This window comes from Rhinopithecus bieti, unplaced genomic scaffold (genome assembly GCF_001698545.2).
Source record: "Rhinopithecus bieti isolate Rb0 unplaced genomic scaffold, ASM169854v2 scaffold_33650, whole genome shotgun sequence".
Lineage (NCBI taxonomy): Eukaryota > Metazoa > Chordata > Mammalia > Primates > Cercopithecidae > Rhinopithecus > Rhinopithecus bieti.
Window position 1 is genome coordinate 1,128,046 of NW_016814816.1, and position 16,973 is coordinate 1,145,018.

Below are 16,973 nucleotides of genomic sequence, written 5' to 3' on the forward strand. Positions count from 1 at the left end.
TGAAACTTTTACCAAATTTGTAGTTCACTTGCACTCCATGGATCTAGATCTTTCATTTAATTTTCTTCCCATTCCTACACTTCTTATGCTAAGCAATACTTATTTTATATTATAAGATTTCTTTAAAAAAAAAAAACCCTGATTATTTTCTGTCCATAAGTACCCCTTTTCCAGCCTTTTTACCTGGTGCATATTATTTTTTCCTTCCTTCCTTCCCTGACTCCCCACCTCCTACCCTCCCTCCCTCCCTCCCCATCCCACCCTTCCTAATCCTGGGTTATCCCTGCTGCAGGGATCCCTGCCATCTCTACATAGGAGCTCTGTGCAGGCAGGTGATCTATATGTAAATCATGTTAAGTAAAACCTAATAATTTTCATTAAAATTATTAAAGCACTTATGCTATCAGTCTTTCCCTTATGACCTGAGCATAGATATGTATACTGGAGAATAATGCAGAAAGAGAGGGCCAATACCCCCCAACACCATTGTAAAATCCTCTGTGAGAGTCAGATAAGAAGGCACCTTCTTTTATACCATCCATTACTGTCCATTACTTTACTGCTTCATACATCAAGTCTGCCAGGACAAGTTCAATAGGGAATGAGTCTGACTCTATCAGGGAAGGGGTTTGGAATTTGAATGAAGAATGGCTTGGAGACCAGCCTGTTATGTCTTTATCCCAGCCCCAGCTCCAGCCCCAGCCCCAGGCATGTTTCCCACCTGGTCATTCTTTCTTGTCATTTAGCTATCCTACACATTTTCTCTCGAATTGCTTCCTACCTATGGCCTCTCACTGATATGGAGAGGGGAGCTAGGCAATGATGCTTTCATGTTACTTGTCTTTAAACACCTAAGCCTGCTCTACAGCCATCACTGATTGAAACAAAAGTGAACGTTTCTCTCAAGGGGAACCAATCCATAGACTGGTCTAATCCAACTAAATGCCTCATCTCCAGAATTCAAGTCCAGAGATATACAACCTGTAATCAGATACTATTGGGTGCTTGGAAGCAAAGGCATATTGGTCCTGGGGGAATCAAAGGTTACCCAGGCCTGGGTCAGTCATTTTCAGCCCTGTGTACTCTGATGAGTCAGTCAATGGAGAAAGCTTGTCCATGAAGACAAGAAAGAGATCAAAGCTGGCAAAGAGATGAGAGACCTCAGGCCCATGTCAGGAACAGAAGAGTAACCCTGGCTCTGGGGTTTGCAGTATCAGACTTGTCAGAATTCCTGTGGCCCAGCTCCCCTAGCTCTTGTCCTGGAATGCTCTTATGCTTGCCTGCAGTGCTTTTGAATTGGTCCTTGCTTTTCTTAAACTGGTTTGAATGAGTTTCTGTTCTTCATAACCAAATACGCTTTGTCTAGAAAGTCTCCTGTTAGAGAGATTCAGATGGAGAATTTCAGTCTCCTTCATTGCCTTAGTTCAGTGCCTGGGAACTCTAGGAGATCATGTGTTGTCTTCCATCCAGCTGAGTGCAGTTTCACAAGACAGACTATGCTGGGAGAAGAATGTATTATTCTTTAAGTGTTCAAATCTCTCAACTTCACCTTTAAAGTCCTTGGCACTCATCCTCCACCTCTCACTCTGATGATTGTCCTGCTGTGGCTCTGACCACTCACTTAAACCATCTGCTTTATTAATTGTTCCCTCTGGTAGACGAAAGTTGGCAAAACTTTTTTTTTTGGTTATTTTTCCCATTGAGAGATGGAGTCTAATTCCCATTCCCTTGAATATAGGCTGGCCTTTAAGACCTGCTTAAACATCAGAATGTGGTAGACATGATGTTTGGGTCTTCTAAGGCTAAGTCATAGGAAACCTTGCCGCTTTTGCCTGTGTCTCTGAAAACAATCTCTTGGAACCCTAAGCTGCCTTGTAAGAAATCCTGCTACCCTGAGGCTGCCATACTGTGAGAAGCCCTAGACATGGGGCAGATAATAGGGCGTAAGGAAGGTGGGGAGGAGGTGGGGTAAGAGAGAGAAAGAGAGAGAGAGAGACCACAGACTCCAAGCACCAAACTTATGAGTGAAGAAGCCATGTTGGAAATGGACCCTAGTGCCATGTAGAGCAGAGATAAGCCACCCAGCTGAGCCTTTCCTGAATGACTGCAACACAAAAATTGTAAGCGAGATATAATTTTTGTTTAATCTACTTAGTTTTGAGGTAGTTTGTCACACACCAACAAAGAACCAGAATATTTCTCGTCATCTCAGAGGTATTTCAGTCTCATTCCATTTCCATATAGCATTCTGTAGCACAAGGACACCCTCTTCCTTCTTCTCATCTCTAAATCTTTTGATGATCAGGACAAGAATCTCCCTTTCTGATAGGCTTTTCTGATTTCTCCTCTCTTCTGCAGTGTGTTTGGCCAAAGCTACTCTTGGAACCCTTAGCTTGGGCAATCTTGTGTGCCTCTTTGATATGTTTTAGACTGTTGTGTCCCAAATCCCCAAGGGCAGAGCCTATTTCCTACTCTTTTTTTTTTTTAATCCCTCTACATTTTGGCAGAGCCCTGAATACAAACAATTCAATCTGTGTTAAGACTCCTAAATACTCTTGTCTTGAGGCTAAATAGCCCTAATCTCTTTAATCCAAATTTATATTGGCACTAATCAAAGGCTTGTCTGTCCAATTATACATTTTCAATTAGGTATTTAGATTAAATTAAGTAAATTGAGGTAGCTTTTACTTTTTATTCTCAGATTGCATATAGACTTTAAACATTTGGGGTGGGTGGGAAAAAACCCCAAGGAGAAGAGAAAGAAATTCCCATGTAACGGGATAAACAATGGGCAGAATCAAATGACATGCTGTAGGTCTGTTTGCTTGTCAACACATGCCTGCATCATTTATGGGAGGTCAGGGTCAAACTCTACATTTATAGTTTTGTTCTAGCTCGGGTGAGTGTCTTTTAACTGCTTCACCTCTTTCTGAAACCTGTTTTGTTTGGACTTCTCCCAGCCCACCACAATGAACTTTCCCATGTTCTCAGGACGTTTTTTTTTTTTTTTTTTTTTCATTTTCATTTTCATTTCCATATATCCCTTGGCTTCTCTTTCATATGTAACATTCTTCTTTGCAGTGTTCAGAAAACTCATTAGCTTCCAACCTTCTCAATTAGGCAGAACAAACACGCATTACTCCAAATTGCCCCGCACTGCAGTAGAGACAGAGTTCAAGCAGAATGTTGGCCCACCACCCAAGGATTTGACCACTGAAGTTTACTTCCCTTCAATCAAATTTAGATCAGATCTTCCTGTAGTTTTCTATGTAGGTAATGAAGCTCTTATCTTCAGTTCTCAAAGGATCACTGTTTCCTTTTCTGTATATATTTGTTTGTTTTACTCATGGTGAGTACTTACCTATTATTGTATGTGTATCATTCATTTGTGGAATCATCTGCTGTCAGATTTTCCCATTTTTCTTAACCTAACAATCACAAAATCAGCCACATATCTGATAGCAGAAGAACCACATTGAGACGCAGAGATCTTTTTAAATGGTGCAAAAGAGAAGGGACACATTTAAAATGTTCTCCTTCTTAAATGATTCTGTTTAAAAAACTGTGAAGTTATTGCACTCCTCCCTAGAAATTACAACTGTACAAATTCTAACTTTTCCCAGTGCTCAGGCACACGAGAGACAGGGAACATTCACCACATTCTATTCGTGTTCATAGGTCGTGACTAAGATAAATAGATTTTAGAGAAACATTGATGTGGGTGTGCTCCAAGTGGGAGGAATTTCATGTTCCAGTCTCCCTGCTGAACACCTAGAATATTAGAGGCTTTGTGAAGTTTGTGCTTGACTCCTTTTAAAGGAGGATATGACTAAGGTCATAGTGCGATAAATCTCTGACATGACTGTGTGGAAGAAAACAAGCTGAAGTGAAAAGCTCGAATGCATGAGGACATTCTTACAAGTAAGAGGCAATTGAGGGGATGAATAGTAGCTTTTACAAAGGAGGTGGCTAAGAATTCACATTTCAAGCAGGAATGCCCTGAGCCTTCTCTTTCTCACCTGTTGTCAGTTACATCACCACACAGGGACATACACAGAGAGCTGATTTATTCTTAATATCCAATCTGTTGCAAACTGTTCACTCCTCTTCATCAGAATGCTCACTTATGACATAGTCTTCAGTTCCTTAGCAACAAACTGTCATGTCACCCTGGTGAAATTCTGGTCAGCTGAGAGGAAAAGGAAATGCTGAATGGTGATGGAGAAAATCTTTATTTTAATCACAAATGTGTATGTATAAGAGCTGAAAAGACAATATGAAAAGGCAGGTCAAGGAAGCTACATTTGAACAAGTGTTTTTGATTAAGGTTTATGTGGGCACAGAAGTCCCCTTTACGTTCTTTTTATTGAATAATTTCCCTTTGATCCTTGAGTAACTAAAAGAAAACCCAGCACTTGACATTAACCTGGGACTCAGAGCCCGGTGGTGAGATTCCTTTGCCTGCCTGCTCCAGCACAAAACAGCCCTGCCCAGCACCGTGGGAGCACATTCATCTTTATTTCCCAACCGGGCTTTTCCTCTTCCCCCCTCTCCTGGGTGAGAATGGAGGACAGTCAGCTAAAGCAGTCATTGTACGTATACTTTTTCTTTACTTGCGATCAACTTCAAAAGAGGCTGGTCAGGAGACACCAATGACAATGTAAGAAGATGAAGATTGTCCCAGGAAGTATGGCCCCAGAAAAAGAGCAGAGATGACCAGACATGGGAGGTGTTGAGAATTCTATCTTTTCTCCCTGTCTTAATTGTTAGGAATGATATAAAATCATTTCTTTATTTTGGCTTTGTGGATAAAACCAAATCATTGAAATGAGAACATAATTAAAAGGGAAAAATGCAGAATTCTTTTTTAAAAAAGATAGATGAAAGGACAGAAAGAAAAGAAAAAAGAGACAGAACCCAAGCAAACAAACATTATTTAAACAACTTGGAGCATGCTTTTTTTAAAAACACAAAAAGCAAAAAACAAAAAAACAAACAAAACCATATCAGTGCCATTTACCTGAATTCCCAGTTTCTGTATTTAAATGTCTGATCAGTCATTCAGTTCCAATACAGACATGATGTTTGAAGGCCACTTTGTAATGGTTTTACCCTGGTTCAGATTATTTGCGATCCAGGGGGAAAATGTGCATTCTGTGCAAAAAGCAAATAGAAAACATATCTGAGCACAAATCAAAAGAATGATTACCACACTCCTGCTCTGTACCCATTACGGGGTCCCCAAGGCTCTCATTCTGTTTGTCTTGGCACTTTTTCTTCAGCTGCTTTGGTTGGACTGGGTGGGAAAAACAACAACAACCCACAAAACCCTAGGCAGAGAATGAGGCTGGTGGAAATGGAAATGGGTAACATGAAAAGATGTGACATCCTTCAAGGGCTTGGCGCTTCAGACTTCACTGTGGGGGAAGCTGCTTGGGGAGACCTCCTCGGGCTCCCACGGAGGTCATTGCTGAGTTTGTGTGAGGAAGTGCCTGACCATTAGTGGGAGGGGCAACCTTTCTCTCATTTCAATCTCTAGCAAGCTCTCACTCAGTGAGTAATGAAAAATGGCATTTGCACAAAGTGGAGAGAAAAAGCATTGTTTCTATAGCATATTATACTTTCCACTGCTCAGGGGACAACATTTCATAACCTATAAAAAAGAATTATCTACATAACTTACTGTGCATGGCAAAAAAAGTTGCAATGTGGCTTTAAAAGAGCTGTCTCCAACTGCAAAACACACTCTATCTCTCCCACTCCCCACTGACAGAATAGCCTGTGTTTATAAGCAATTCCACTCAACCCCTTAATGATGACCTAGAATAAACATCTGACATACACTAGCTTTCAAGCTCTTCTGTGTTTAGGCATGAATTGTTCATTTCTATGCCTTTTGTATCCAGCCTGAAGGAAAGACAAATGATACAAGGGATGATTTACATTATCAGTGGAGGCAGAGGTTATGTCTGTGTTTATCTGATCCTCTTTTATTGTGTAACTAACAGTGGGATATCCAGCCTTCTGCACAATGACCATTCAATTTGAGCCACCCACCCTATGTCCATGTTTACTTCAATTTTAAAATATATTAAAAAGACAAGCCCTTGTATAGTAACACAAGGTTTATTTGGTTCAGGCAGGCATGTAGGAAAGGTATGGATTTCTCATTTAGTGTTAGGCTTCCTCCGCACTTACCTTTCCATAAAGCCTGCAAGAGTATTGCCACTGGGGCTTTCCTCTCTAACTGCACTAGGAGAATTGGTACTCCACTTTACAAGGATGATGTGGATTCCCAGCTCTTGTTGATCCTATACTCTTAGTAGAGCACGGGAAACTTGGAACAAATTTACCTAGCATCAGAAAAGACCACAGGAAGTATGCATGAGCCTGGAGAACAGGTAAGTTTGCTTTTCCTTGAAGAAAAATCCAGTCATCTCAAAAACTGTCAATCTGGCTTGGAAGATAATTTCATGAAACCAACCATAGGCCTTCAGGGCAACCTATACTACAATTGAACATAGTGTCCGAAGATGGTATTCACTAAATATCCCCTTTGGGGCAAACTACCCATTCTTCTGTAGTAGGACTTGATTTCTAAAGGGAAAAATTGCTTTTAAGCTCTCTAGGATCTGTCTAGTCATGGGGTGCCAATCTTTGTTGTTTTATTTTTTTTATTTTTTTATTTTTATTTTTCATTTTTTATACTTTGAAGTTCTAGGACCACAGTTGCCACAATGTGGCAGGTTTGTTACATATGTAAGATTGTCCATGTTGGTGGGTGCCGTTGCACGCATCAACTCATCAGCACCCATTCAACTCGTCATTTACACCCCAGGATATAACTCCCAATGCCATCCTCCACCCTACCCTCCCCATAATAGGCCCCGGGTGTGATGTTCCCCTTCCTGAGTCCCAAGGATCTCTTTGTTCAATTCCCACCTATGAGTGAAACATGCAGTGTTTGGTTTTCTGTTCTTGCATAGTTTGCTGAGAATGTGGGTTTCCAGCTGCACCATGCCCTACAAAGGACACAAACTCCATCCATTTTTATGGCTGCATATTATTCCATGGTGTATATATGCCACAATTTTTCTTAATCCAGTCTGTCACTTGATGGACATTTGGTTGATTCCAAGTCTTTGCCTATTGTGAATAAGTGCTACAATACTTTGAAGTCACCTTAAATCTCAATTGCAGGAGATCTCATGGAACTCATGGAGATGGAGGTGGGTGGTGGAAGATAAGCTCATGGAGATAGAATGATAGTGATGGTGAAAGATAAGATGTACCATAATATCAGGTCCTATGTCCTTCTTTGAATGCCAAAGAATATGGGGTCAGTTTGGGGTCAGATGAAAGAAACACACTCCACCTAGTGCTCTGAGGAAACTATAAGAACCTGGACAGAGTGTATAAGGACACAAAAGTTAATAGTAGAAAGCAATTGGGGAAAAAGGCCAGAATTGGAGTAATCACTCTGAACTTATGTGGAATTTATTATTTGTCCTCTCTGAGGTCTCCCAATTCTGAATACAATGTGCCTGGAGCCAGAAGTGGGCACCAGGGAGCAGAGAGAACTCAGGAGAACTGGTAAAGGAGTGGAGAGATTCTAACTCTCAAAAAGAGTGCAAAAATTCCATCTATACTTTTGTATTTTCTCAGTTCCCTCATACCCCAGCCCCCAAGCAATCTCTTAATGGCAGCAATAGGAACAAAGGAAGCAATGAAGAGCATAGAATCAATGAAATTGAAAACAGAAAATAGTAGAGAGAACAAAGAACCCAAAAGTTGGTTATTTGCAAAGATCATTACAATTGATGAAACTGATGGGCCCTTTAATAAGATGAAGTGGGGCGGGGGAGAGAGGAGGATGAGGAGGAGGAGACAAAGGGCGGGGAGAGAGAGAGAAAAGAGAGAGAGAAAGACCTAGTATTATTGATATCAAGAATGAAAGAGAAGATACTGCTAAGAGATCCTACATATCACAATAAAATAAACAAGCATCAGGGAATACTACAAACAACTCAATAAAAAAACAAGCTCAGGGAATACTACAAATAACTCTATGCACATAAATTCAACCAACTGAGAAGAACTATACCAATTCCTTGAAAAGCCCAAACTACCAGAACTCTCAAGATAAAATAGATAAACCTAATAGTTCTATAACTATTAACAAATGAATTCTTTTATAAATTCTTCTGAAAAAAAATAACAGGGTACCAGATGATTTCACTGATTAATTCTCCTAAAATTTAAACAGAAGAAATTGAGATCAACGCTACACAATCTCTTCTAGAAAATGTAAAGAGAACACTCAAACTCATATTATGAAGCCCAGCCATCAACCTGAATACAAACACATAGTTTGTCTCATTGATTTTGCTCTTATTTTTTATTGTTTTTTTCCTTCCTGCTTGCCCCTTGGATTTTTTCTCTTTCTAGTTTCTTCAGATGAACTTCATTGTTTGACTTAAATCCTTTCCTTTTTTTCCCTAGCATTATCAATGTTAAAGTAAGCATTTAATGAGAATGTTTTCCTCTTAATGCACTGCTTTACCGGCCATCTCATCCCTTATAAAGATTCATACAAAAAAACATAATAAAACACAAAGAATGATAAAACGACAAAGATAGACAAAAAAACCCTACAGAGAAGTATTCCTGATTAACAAACACAAAAAAACTCTCAACCATATTTAGCAAGTAAATCAAGCCCCCCTATACATAAAGAAGAATTATCATACGGGACCAAGTGGTAATGCCACTATATTAACCATTTAAGAAACCCAAATCCCACACAATTCATGTTGATTTGCTGCCAGAAAAATCACGTGATAAATTTAACATCTATTCAAATGAATAAACTCCCTTAGAAAATGAATCGAAGGGGAATTCTTCAAACAAAATAAATAACATGTATAAAAAACTAAATAGCTGACATGATCGTAATGATAATAGATTATGTACTTTTGCGCCCTTCTAAAATAGGGAGCAAAACAATAATTTCCATACTCCTCCACTACCCTACTCAACATTGTCTGGGAGTTCAAAGCAGCACAATGTTGACCAAGAAGACAAGAAAAAGCAACAGTAAAAAAGACAAATAAAAAAAGTGGACTCATAAATATTGCAAAGGAAGGAAAATAATACTGCCCTATTCCAACGTCCTCATAATATGCTAATGAAGGGCCAATCCAAGGATCTACAATAAAAGTCTCCTAGAACCAAAGAGGGGAGTTTATAGATGCAGGATACGAGTAAGTACAGAAATTAGAACAATATTTCCCAATGTAATACAATGTATAATTAAGAAAACAATTTAAAAATTTATGTAGCTTGAAAGGAAGATTTTAGCTATAAATAACAAACACCACAGGATCTGTGAAAACTGCAAAATGGATAATTAAAGAATCAACAAAGCCTAAATAAAGGAAGGAGGCATACCCAATTAGTGGATTGAAAAAAGCTCGAAGTTGTAAAGAGGTCCAGTAAGCCCTCAGACTGATCTTGTAGATTTAATACAATTCCAGTCAAAATACCACCTGGCATTGTTTGTAAGGTAGAGACAAAGCTGATTCTAAAATTTAAATATGGAGACTTTCCCATTCTTCCATTGTGGCCATTTTTTGGACCCCTTGTTGATAGATCAGTATGACTGTATATATATATATTCCTATTTCTGAACCCTCACTTCTGTTCCATTTGATCTGTATGCCAGTTTTTATGCCAGTACTTACTGTTTAATGGTTGTAGCTTTGGCAATATAATTTTTCAATCCAGAAGTTGTTGATGTAATCCAGCTTTGTGCCTCTTTTCCTAAAGAACCTGATTTGGCATTTGGAAGTCTTTTTGTGGCTCCAATGTGAATTTAAAATTGTTTTTTCTGATTTTTTAAAAATGGCATTGGGATTTTTGATATGGGATTACATCAACTCTATAGCCACTTTTTTGTAAAATACGGACCATTTTAACAGTGGTTAAGTTCTTCTTGGATCCCATGAATACGTAATATCCTTTCAATTTTATATGGTTTCTTCTTTAAACATCTATAAAACTATAAAAACATCAATGCTTTAATAAGTTTTCAGTATAATCTTTCATCGTTGCCGATTCCTAAGTAATTTTATTTTCTTGTTGTTATTGTAAATGAATTGTTTCTTAATTTCCCTTTTTGGATAGGTCCAAGTATTAGCCCTATCAGAAAATGCAACTTTATTGATTCCCCAATGTTATAGTTCTAAGATAGTTTTCTGTGGAGTCTTTATGGGCTTTCCACACATAAGATTAATCCATCTGTAAAGGAGGTAATTTTATTTCTTCCTGTCTGATTTGGGACGACTTTATTCTTTTTCTGGCCCCTGGTTAGTGACTTTCCCAGTACTATATTTGCCACAGAAGTATTTCAGTTACTTATGTTGAGAGTGAGTCATCCCTGCCTTTGCTGATCTTACAGGGAAAAGGCTTTGTGATATTTAAACCATAGCCATTGAGTATGACCATCACTGTGAGCCTTTTAATATAAATACACCTTTATTATGATGGAGTAAATTCCTTCTATACTAGTTGTTGAGGGATTTATTATTTTTTTTGTGAAAAGGTTTTAATTTGTTAAATGGCATTTTCCACAATCTATTGGGATGATCAATGTAATTTTCGTAGAACAGAATACCATTTGATCCAGCCTCCCCATTATGGTAATAATACCCAAAGGATTAATAAATCATGGCTGCCCTATAAAGACACAATGCACATTGTATGTTTATTCAAGCACTGTTCCCCACAAATAGCAAAAGACTTTGGAAGCACCCAAATGTCCCCATCAAGTAACAGACTGGATAAAGGAAATGTGGCACTTATTACAAACACCATGGAATATTGCAGCCATAAAATTGGATAGGTTCTGTGTCCCTTTGTAAGGGACAGGAATAGCTGGAAAACCATCATTCCAAGCAATACATCGGCAACGCAAGAAAGAAAAACCAAACACTGCAATGTTCTCACTCAATAGGGGGAAATGAACAAAGAGATCACCTTGCTCAGGAACATCACACACCGGAGCCTATTGTGGGGTGGGGGGAGTGGGGAGGGATAGCATTAGGAGATATACCTAATGTAAATGAGGAGTTAATGGGTGCAGCACACCAACATGGCACATGTATACATATGTAACAAATCTGCAGGTTGTGCACATGTACCCTAGAACTTAAAGTATAAAAAAAAAAAAATTCAATCCTTTTTAAATGTCCTGTATTACTTTAATTGATTTGCATATGTTGAACCATCCTTGCATCCCAGGGATAAATCCCACTTCATCATGGTATATGGCCTTTTAAATTTATTAAGAAGACTGTATGTATACATGTGAAAGAATGAAATTGTACCCTCATCTGACACCATACATGTAAATCAATGCAAAATGGGTTAAAGATTTAAACATAAGACCTGAAATTTTAAAACTCCTAGAAGCAAACATTGAGGAAAAGCTTCATGCCATTGGTCTTGGCAATGATTTCTTAGCTATGACATCAAAACACAAGCAACAGAAGCAAAATAGACAACTGAGACTACATCAAACTGAAAGGATACTGTATAACAAAGGAAACAACAGAATGGAAGAAAATATTTGTATACATATTCTGATAAGAGTTTAATATCTAAAATAAGGTTTAAAAATGCCTTCAGCTGAATAGCATAAAAATACAATAACCCAACTAAAAAACTGGCAAAGAACCTTGAATAGGCATATCTCCTAAGAACATATACAGAGATATCTGCATTTCCATGTTTGTTGCAGCATTATTCATAATAGCCAAGATATGGAATCAACTTAAGTGTCTATCAACAGATGATTAGATAAAGAAAATGTGGTATTTACACACAATGGAACACTATTTAGCCTTAAAATAAAAGTAAATCCTTCCATATGTGACAACATGAATGAACCTGGAGGACATTATGCTAAGTGAAAGAAGCCGGTCACATAAAAACAAATAGCTGTATGATTTCACTTATATGAGGTATCTAAAATAGCTCAAATACATAAAATAAAAGAGTAGGATTGTAGTTGCCAGGGATAAAGAGAAGGGAGCAATGAGGGATTCATCTTCAATGGGTATGAAGTTCCATTTATGCAAGACAAATATGTTCTAGAGATCTACTGTACAATATTGTGCCTACAGTTAATATTGTGCACTTAAAAACTTACAAGGGTAGATATGTTGACATGTTAAGTGTTCTCACAACAGTGAAAAAAACTACATTTGTATAAACATTTAAAAAACAAAAGTAAAGTCATAAAAAGTTTATATGAAAATTCAAAGTAATTATTTAAGTATTTTAAAACAGAATAAGACTGGAGGAATCACACCACCTGATAATAAAACTAATTATGAAGCTAGAGTAATTAAGACAGTATAGTATTGACAAAGGAAAAGGCTCAGGATTGTTGGAACCGAATAGAGTCTAGAAATGGACCCCAAAACAGATGGCTAATTGATTTCTGACAAAGGTGCACAAACAGTTCGATGGAGGAAGAATAATCTTGTCAACACATGGTATTAAAACAATTGAAAACCTATACGCAAAAAAAAGAACCCTGACTCAAACCTCACACTTCATACAAAAATTAACTCAAAGTGGATTATAGACTTAAATGTAGTATGTAAAACTACAAATCTTTTAGAAGAAAACCTAGAAAAAAAGCTTTATGATCTGTCGTTATGCAGAGTTCTTACACATGACACTAAAAGCACAATTTATTTTAAAATTGACAAATGGACTTTATCAAAAATAAGAACTTTTGCTCTGTGAGACATCTAACTTGGAGAATGAAAAGTCAATACACACACTGGGAAAATATATTTTTGAATTACCTATCTGACCAAAGATTTGTATCTAGAATATGTAAAGATTATTCAAACCTTAATATGAAGAAAACAAATAACCCACTAAAAAATGAGCAAAGGTTTTGAACACATCACCAGTGAGGATATAAAGATGGCAAATAAACACTTAAGTAGATGTTCAACATCATTAGTCATAAGGGAAATATAAATTAAAACCAAATGTAGTGCACTTAAAAACTTAAGAGGGTAAGTTACCACCACAAATGTAATGATAGCTGATTGTGGTTTTAACTTCTATGTATTGAAGTAAAAGAAAAATGTTGACAACACAAAGTGCTGGTGAAGACACAAAGCAAATGAAACTCTCACACGTTGTAGGTGGGGATGCAAAATGCAGCACCCATCCTGGAAAACAGTTTGGAAGTTTCTTACAAAGTTAAACATGCACTTACCGTATCACCCAGCAATCCTGCTCCTGGGTGTTTACCTTAGAGAAATGAAAAATTATGTTCTTATGAAAGCCTGTGCATGAATGATTTTAGCAGCTTTTTTTGTTTTTTTTTTTTTTTTTTTTTTTTTTTTTTGAGGCCAAGTCTTCTCACTTTGTCACCCAGGCTGGATTGCAGTGTCATGATCATGACTCACTGCAGCCTCGACCTCTGTGGCTCAAGTGCACACCTGGCTGATTTTTTTATTTTTGGTTAAGATGGAATTTCACCATGTTGCCCAGGCTGACCTCAAACTCCTGGGCTCAACTGATCCTCTCACCTCGGCCTCCTAAAGTGCTGGGCTTGTAGGCATGAGTCACCGTGCCTGCCAAAAGCTTTCTTCCTAATTGCTCGAAACTGGAAATACTGCAAGTGTGCTTCAACGGATGAATGGATAAACAAACTGTGGGACATCCATACATTGGAATCTTTACTCAGCAATAAAAAGCAACAAGTGGATGAGTCTCCGAGGCCTTTGAAAGGCATTATGCATGAAAGAATCCAGTCTCAAAAGATTATGTACTATATGATTCAATTTCTATGGCAACCTCAAAAAGACACGAAAACATAGTAATGGAGAAGAGATCAAAGGAATACCATGGGCCAGGTGCGGTGGCTCACACCCGTAATGCCAGCACTCTGGGAGGCCAAGGCGAGCAGATCACTTGAGATGAGGAATTCAAGACCAGCCTGGCTGACATTGGAGAAACCCCATCTCTACTAAAAACACAAAAACTAGCCAGATGTGGTGGCACATGCCTGTAGTCCCAGCTACTCAGGAGACTGAGGCAGAATAATTGCTTGAATCTGGGAGACAGAGGTTGCAATGAGCTGAGATCACGCCACTGCACTCCAGCCTGGGTGACAGAGTGAGTCTCCGTCTCAAAAAAACCAAAACAAACAAACAAACAAAAAAGGGATGCCATGAGGGAGTTTTTTAGGGCAATGGAATTGTTTCTGTATCCTGATTGTGGTTGTGGTTATTTATATATATTGTACAATGGCTAAAATTCATAGACCTGTAAATACATATAAACACAAAGTCAATTTTACTGTATAATGATCACAAAAGTAATCTAGGGAGCATAGCTGTGAAGTCTTCCCTCAGGTCCTCCTAACCTCCTTCTCCTTAGGGGCTCCGAGGCCTTTCCTTCCTCTCCTTGCTTCTGGATTCTGTCTCATAGTGCTCTTCTGTTTCCCTCCCAGTCTTGCCACCACCAGGCTGTAGCACTTCATTCAGGTCTTGTCTGGGGCTGTGACTCTGTGGCTTTGTTCCACACTCTTCTAAGTCAAGAACCGCCACCAAAATCTACTGGGTTTTCAGCCAGTTCCCTCAACAAAAAAACAAGCTACAACAAAAACAGAAATCGTCTTTGATTTCTCTTTCTTCTACCTTCATATCTCATTCATTAGTGAGTATTGTCAGTTCTGCTTTCAAAATAGGTCCTGAGCCTAATCTCTGCAGCCACCTCTATCCGGGCCATTGCCATCTTAGGCCTTAGCTACTGCAACAGGCTTCTATCTGGTCTCTCTGCTTCCACTTCTTCCCTGCTATTGTCTATTTCCAATGCAGCAATCAGAGTAATCCCACGAAAACACATACCATGTCATTTCTACTTACAGTCCTCCCAAATCTTCCCAGTGTATTTAGAATAAAAGCCAAGTACCATCCCACCGCCTCCGCAGGGCTGTCCTCCTCCCCCTGCTTCCTCTGGTATTGTGCCCTGACCACGCTGACCTTCTTGCTCTTTCCAGGATATGTCATGCTTATTCCCACTTCAGTGCTATTTTCTCTGCCTGGAACTGGCTTCTCCCAGAAATCTGCATGGTCGCTGCTTCAGATAGTTCAAGACTCAGTCCTCAAGTCACTTCCTCAGAGAGAGCTCCTCTGCCTGTTTTAAATAGCCTCCCCAGCCTTCCAGTCTCTCTCTAGCCCCTTAACCTGATTTATTTTCTCTCAGCACTTAACCACCTCGTGCAAGGATGCTGGCTTCCCATGGCAACATAGAATCCATACTCCTTATTATTTCCTAGAAAGTGCTATGCGACCTGGTTCACGCCTTGCCTCTGACATCATAACCCTCTGCTCCTGAGGGACAATTCCCTTTTCTGTGCCATTCCCTGTGCACCCCTCCAGCCACACTGACTTCCTTGTGTTCCCAGAACAAAGCAAGCGTGCTTCTACCTCGGAATCTTTGCATCTGTGATTCCATCTCCCTCGAATGTTGTTCCTCCATGGAGCTTCCTAGCACATTCTCTGCTCAAATGACACTTAATCAGAGATTTTCTTGACCATCGTATATAAAACAGCAAGCCCTTCATCATTCTCTACTCCTCTTATCTGTTTTATTTTTCATAGCATTTATAACTACCTGGTGTGTGTATAGCTATTTATCTGTTATGTGTTCTTAGCTCCCTGTACTAGGCTGTCAGCCTGCGGGGAGCCACGACTTTGTTTTGTTCACTATTGATTGTCTTTCTCTGTGAGTCTCAGCCTCATTCATACCAATGTTGCTTTGAGGATGGCTGGGTGCAGGGAGGCACTGGAGTACCAAGAGCCCTGGAGAGACCCCTGGCCATACGGCTGTTGTTCCTTGTCTGTCTCTCTCAACCGCGTGTAAGGTCCATATTGGCAGTGACTGAGAGGCAGGGCGCGGTGCATAGTGGGTGCTCAAGAATAGCTGTAGAATGAACAAATGAATGAATAAATGATAGAGGTTTTGGATATTTAAAATAATGTTTTGGCTTTTAAAAGGAACTTTCCATGTTTTAAAACCTAAATGCAGAATAATGGTATGAATTGGCCAGTGAGGAAGTACCTTATGTGAAGTTTACTGCTAACATCTAAACATTTTCTCCTGCCTAGTGAAGACTTTTTGATGTCTTCCCATTGTTCTTAGGATCATAATGCACTTTAAGATGGCTCCTGCCCCTTTGTCAGCCCACTTTCCCTTGCTCTGGGTCTCAGTCACACAACCCTCCTTTCAATTTCTCCTACCCGTGTTCCCTCCCAGTTCCAGGGCCTCTGCCTGCAAGGCTTCCTCTGTCTGGATGCTCTGGCTCCCACCCTCCCCAGAGTTAACTCCTCCTCACCCTCCCCATCTCCGCTAAATTCTCAGATCTTCAAGGGAAGCCCTCCCTGACACCCAGGCAAGGGTGATGTGCCCTCAAATCACCAGGTACCTCTCCTGCACACCCCAGATCACAGGTGTGGTCTAACATGTGTTTGTGTGATTATATAGTTAAGGTTCCCATGATGGGGAACTGGGTCTGCCTTTGCTTCACCATTAACTTCTCTGGAAACTAGCACTTCTGGAAACAGAATAGGCTTTTAAAAAAATATTTGTAAGGCCAGGCACGGTGGCTCATGCCTGTAATCCCAGCACTTTGGGAGGCCAAGGTGGGCAGATCACGAGGTCAGGAGATGGAGATCATCCTGGCTAACATGGTGAAACTCCATCTCTACTAAAAATACAAAAAATTAGCTGGGTGTGGTGGCCGGCGCCTGTAGTCCCAACTACTCAGGAGGCTGAGGCAGGAGAATGGCGTGAACACGGGAGGCGGAGCTTGCAGTGAGTCGAGATCGTGCCACTGCACTCCAGCCTGGGCAACAGAGCAAGACTCCATCTCAAAA

The 16,973-nt window shown here is 39.5% G+C and overlaps 1 protein-coding gene across 1 annotated transcript in view; it reads left to right on the forward strand.

The window, feature by feature from the left end:
- The window catches only part of LINC03122 (long intergenic non-protein coding RNA 3122), a 28,610-nt gene that overhangs the window by 5,246 nt on the left and 6,391 nt on the right, over positions 1-16,973 (forward strand). Inside the window, exon 2 of the mRNA XM_017852393.1 lies at positions 3,082-3,269. Within this exon, the coding sequence (XP_017707882.1) occupies positions 3,082-3,269 (188 nt within the window). The remainder of the gene's footprint in view (positions 1-3,081; positions 3,270-16,973) is intronic.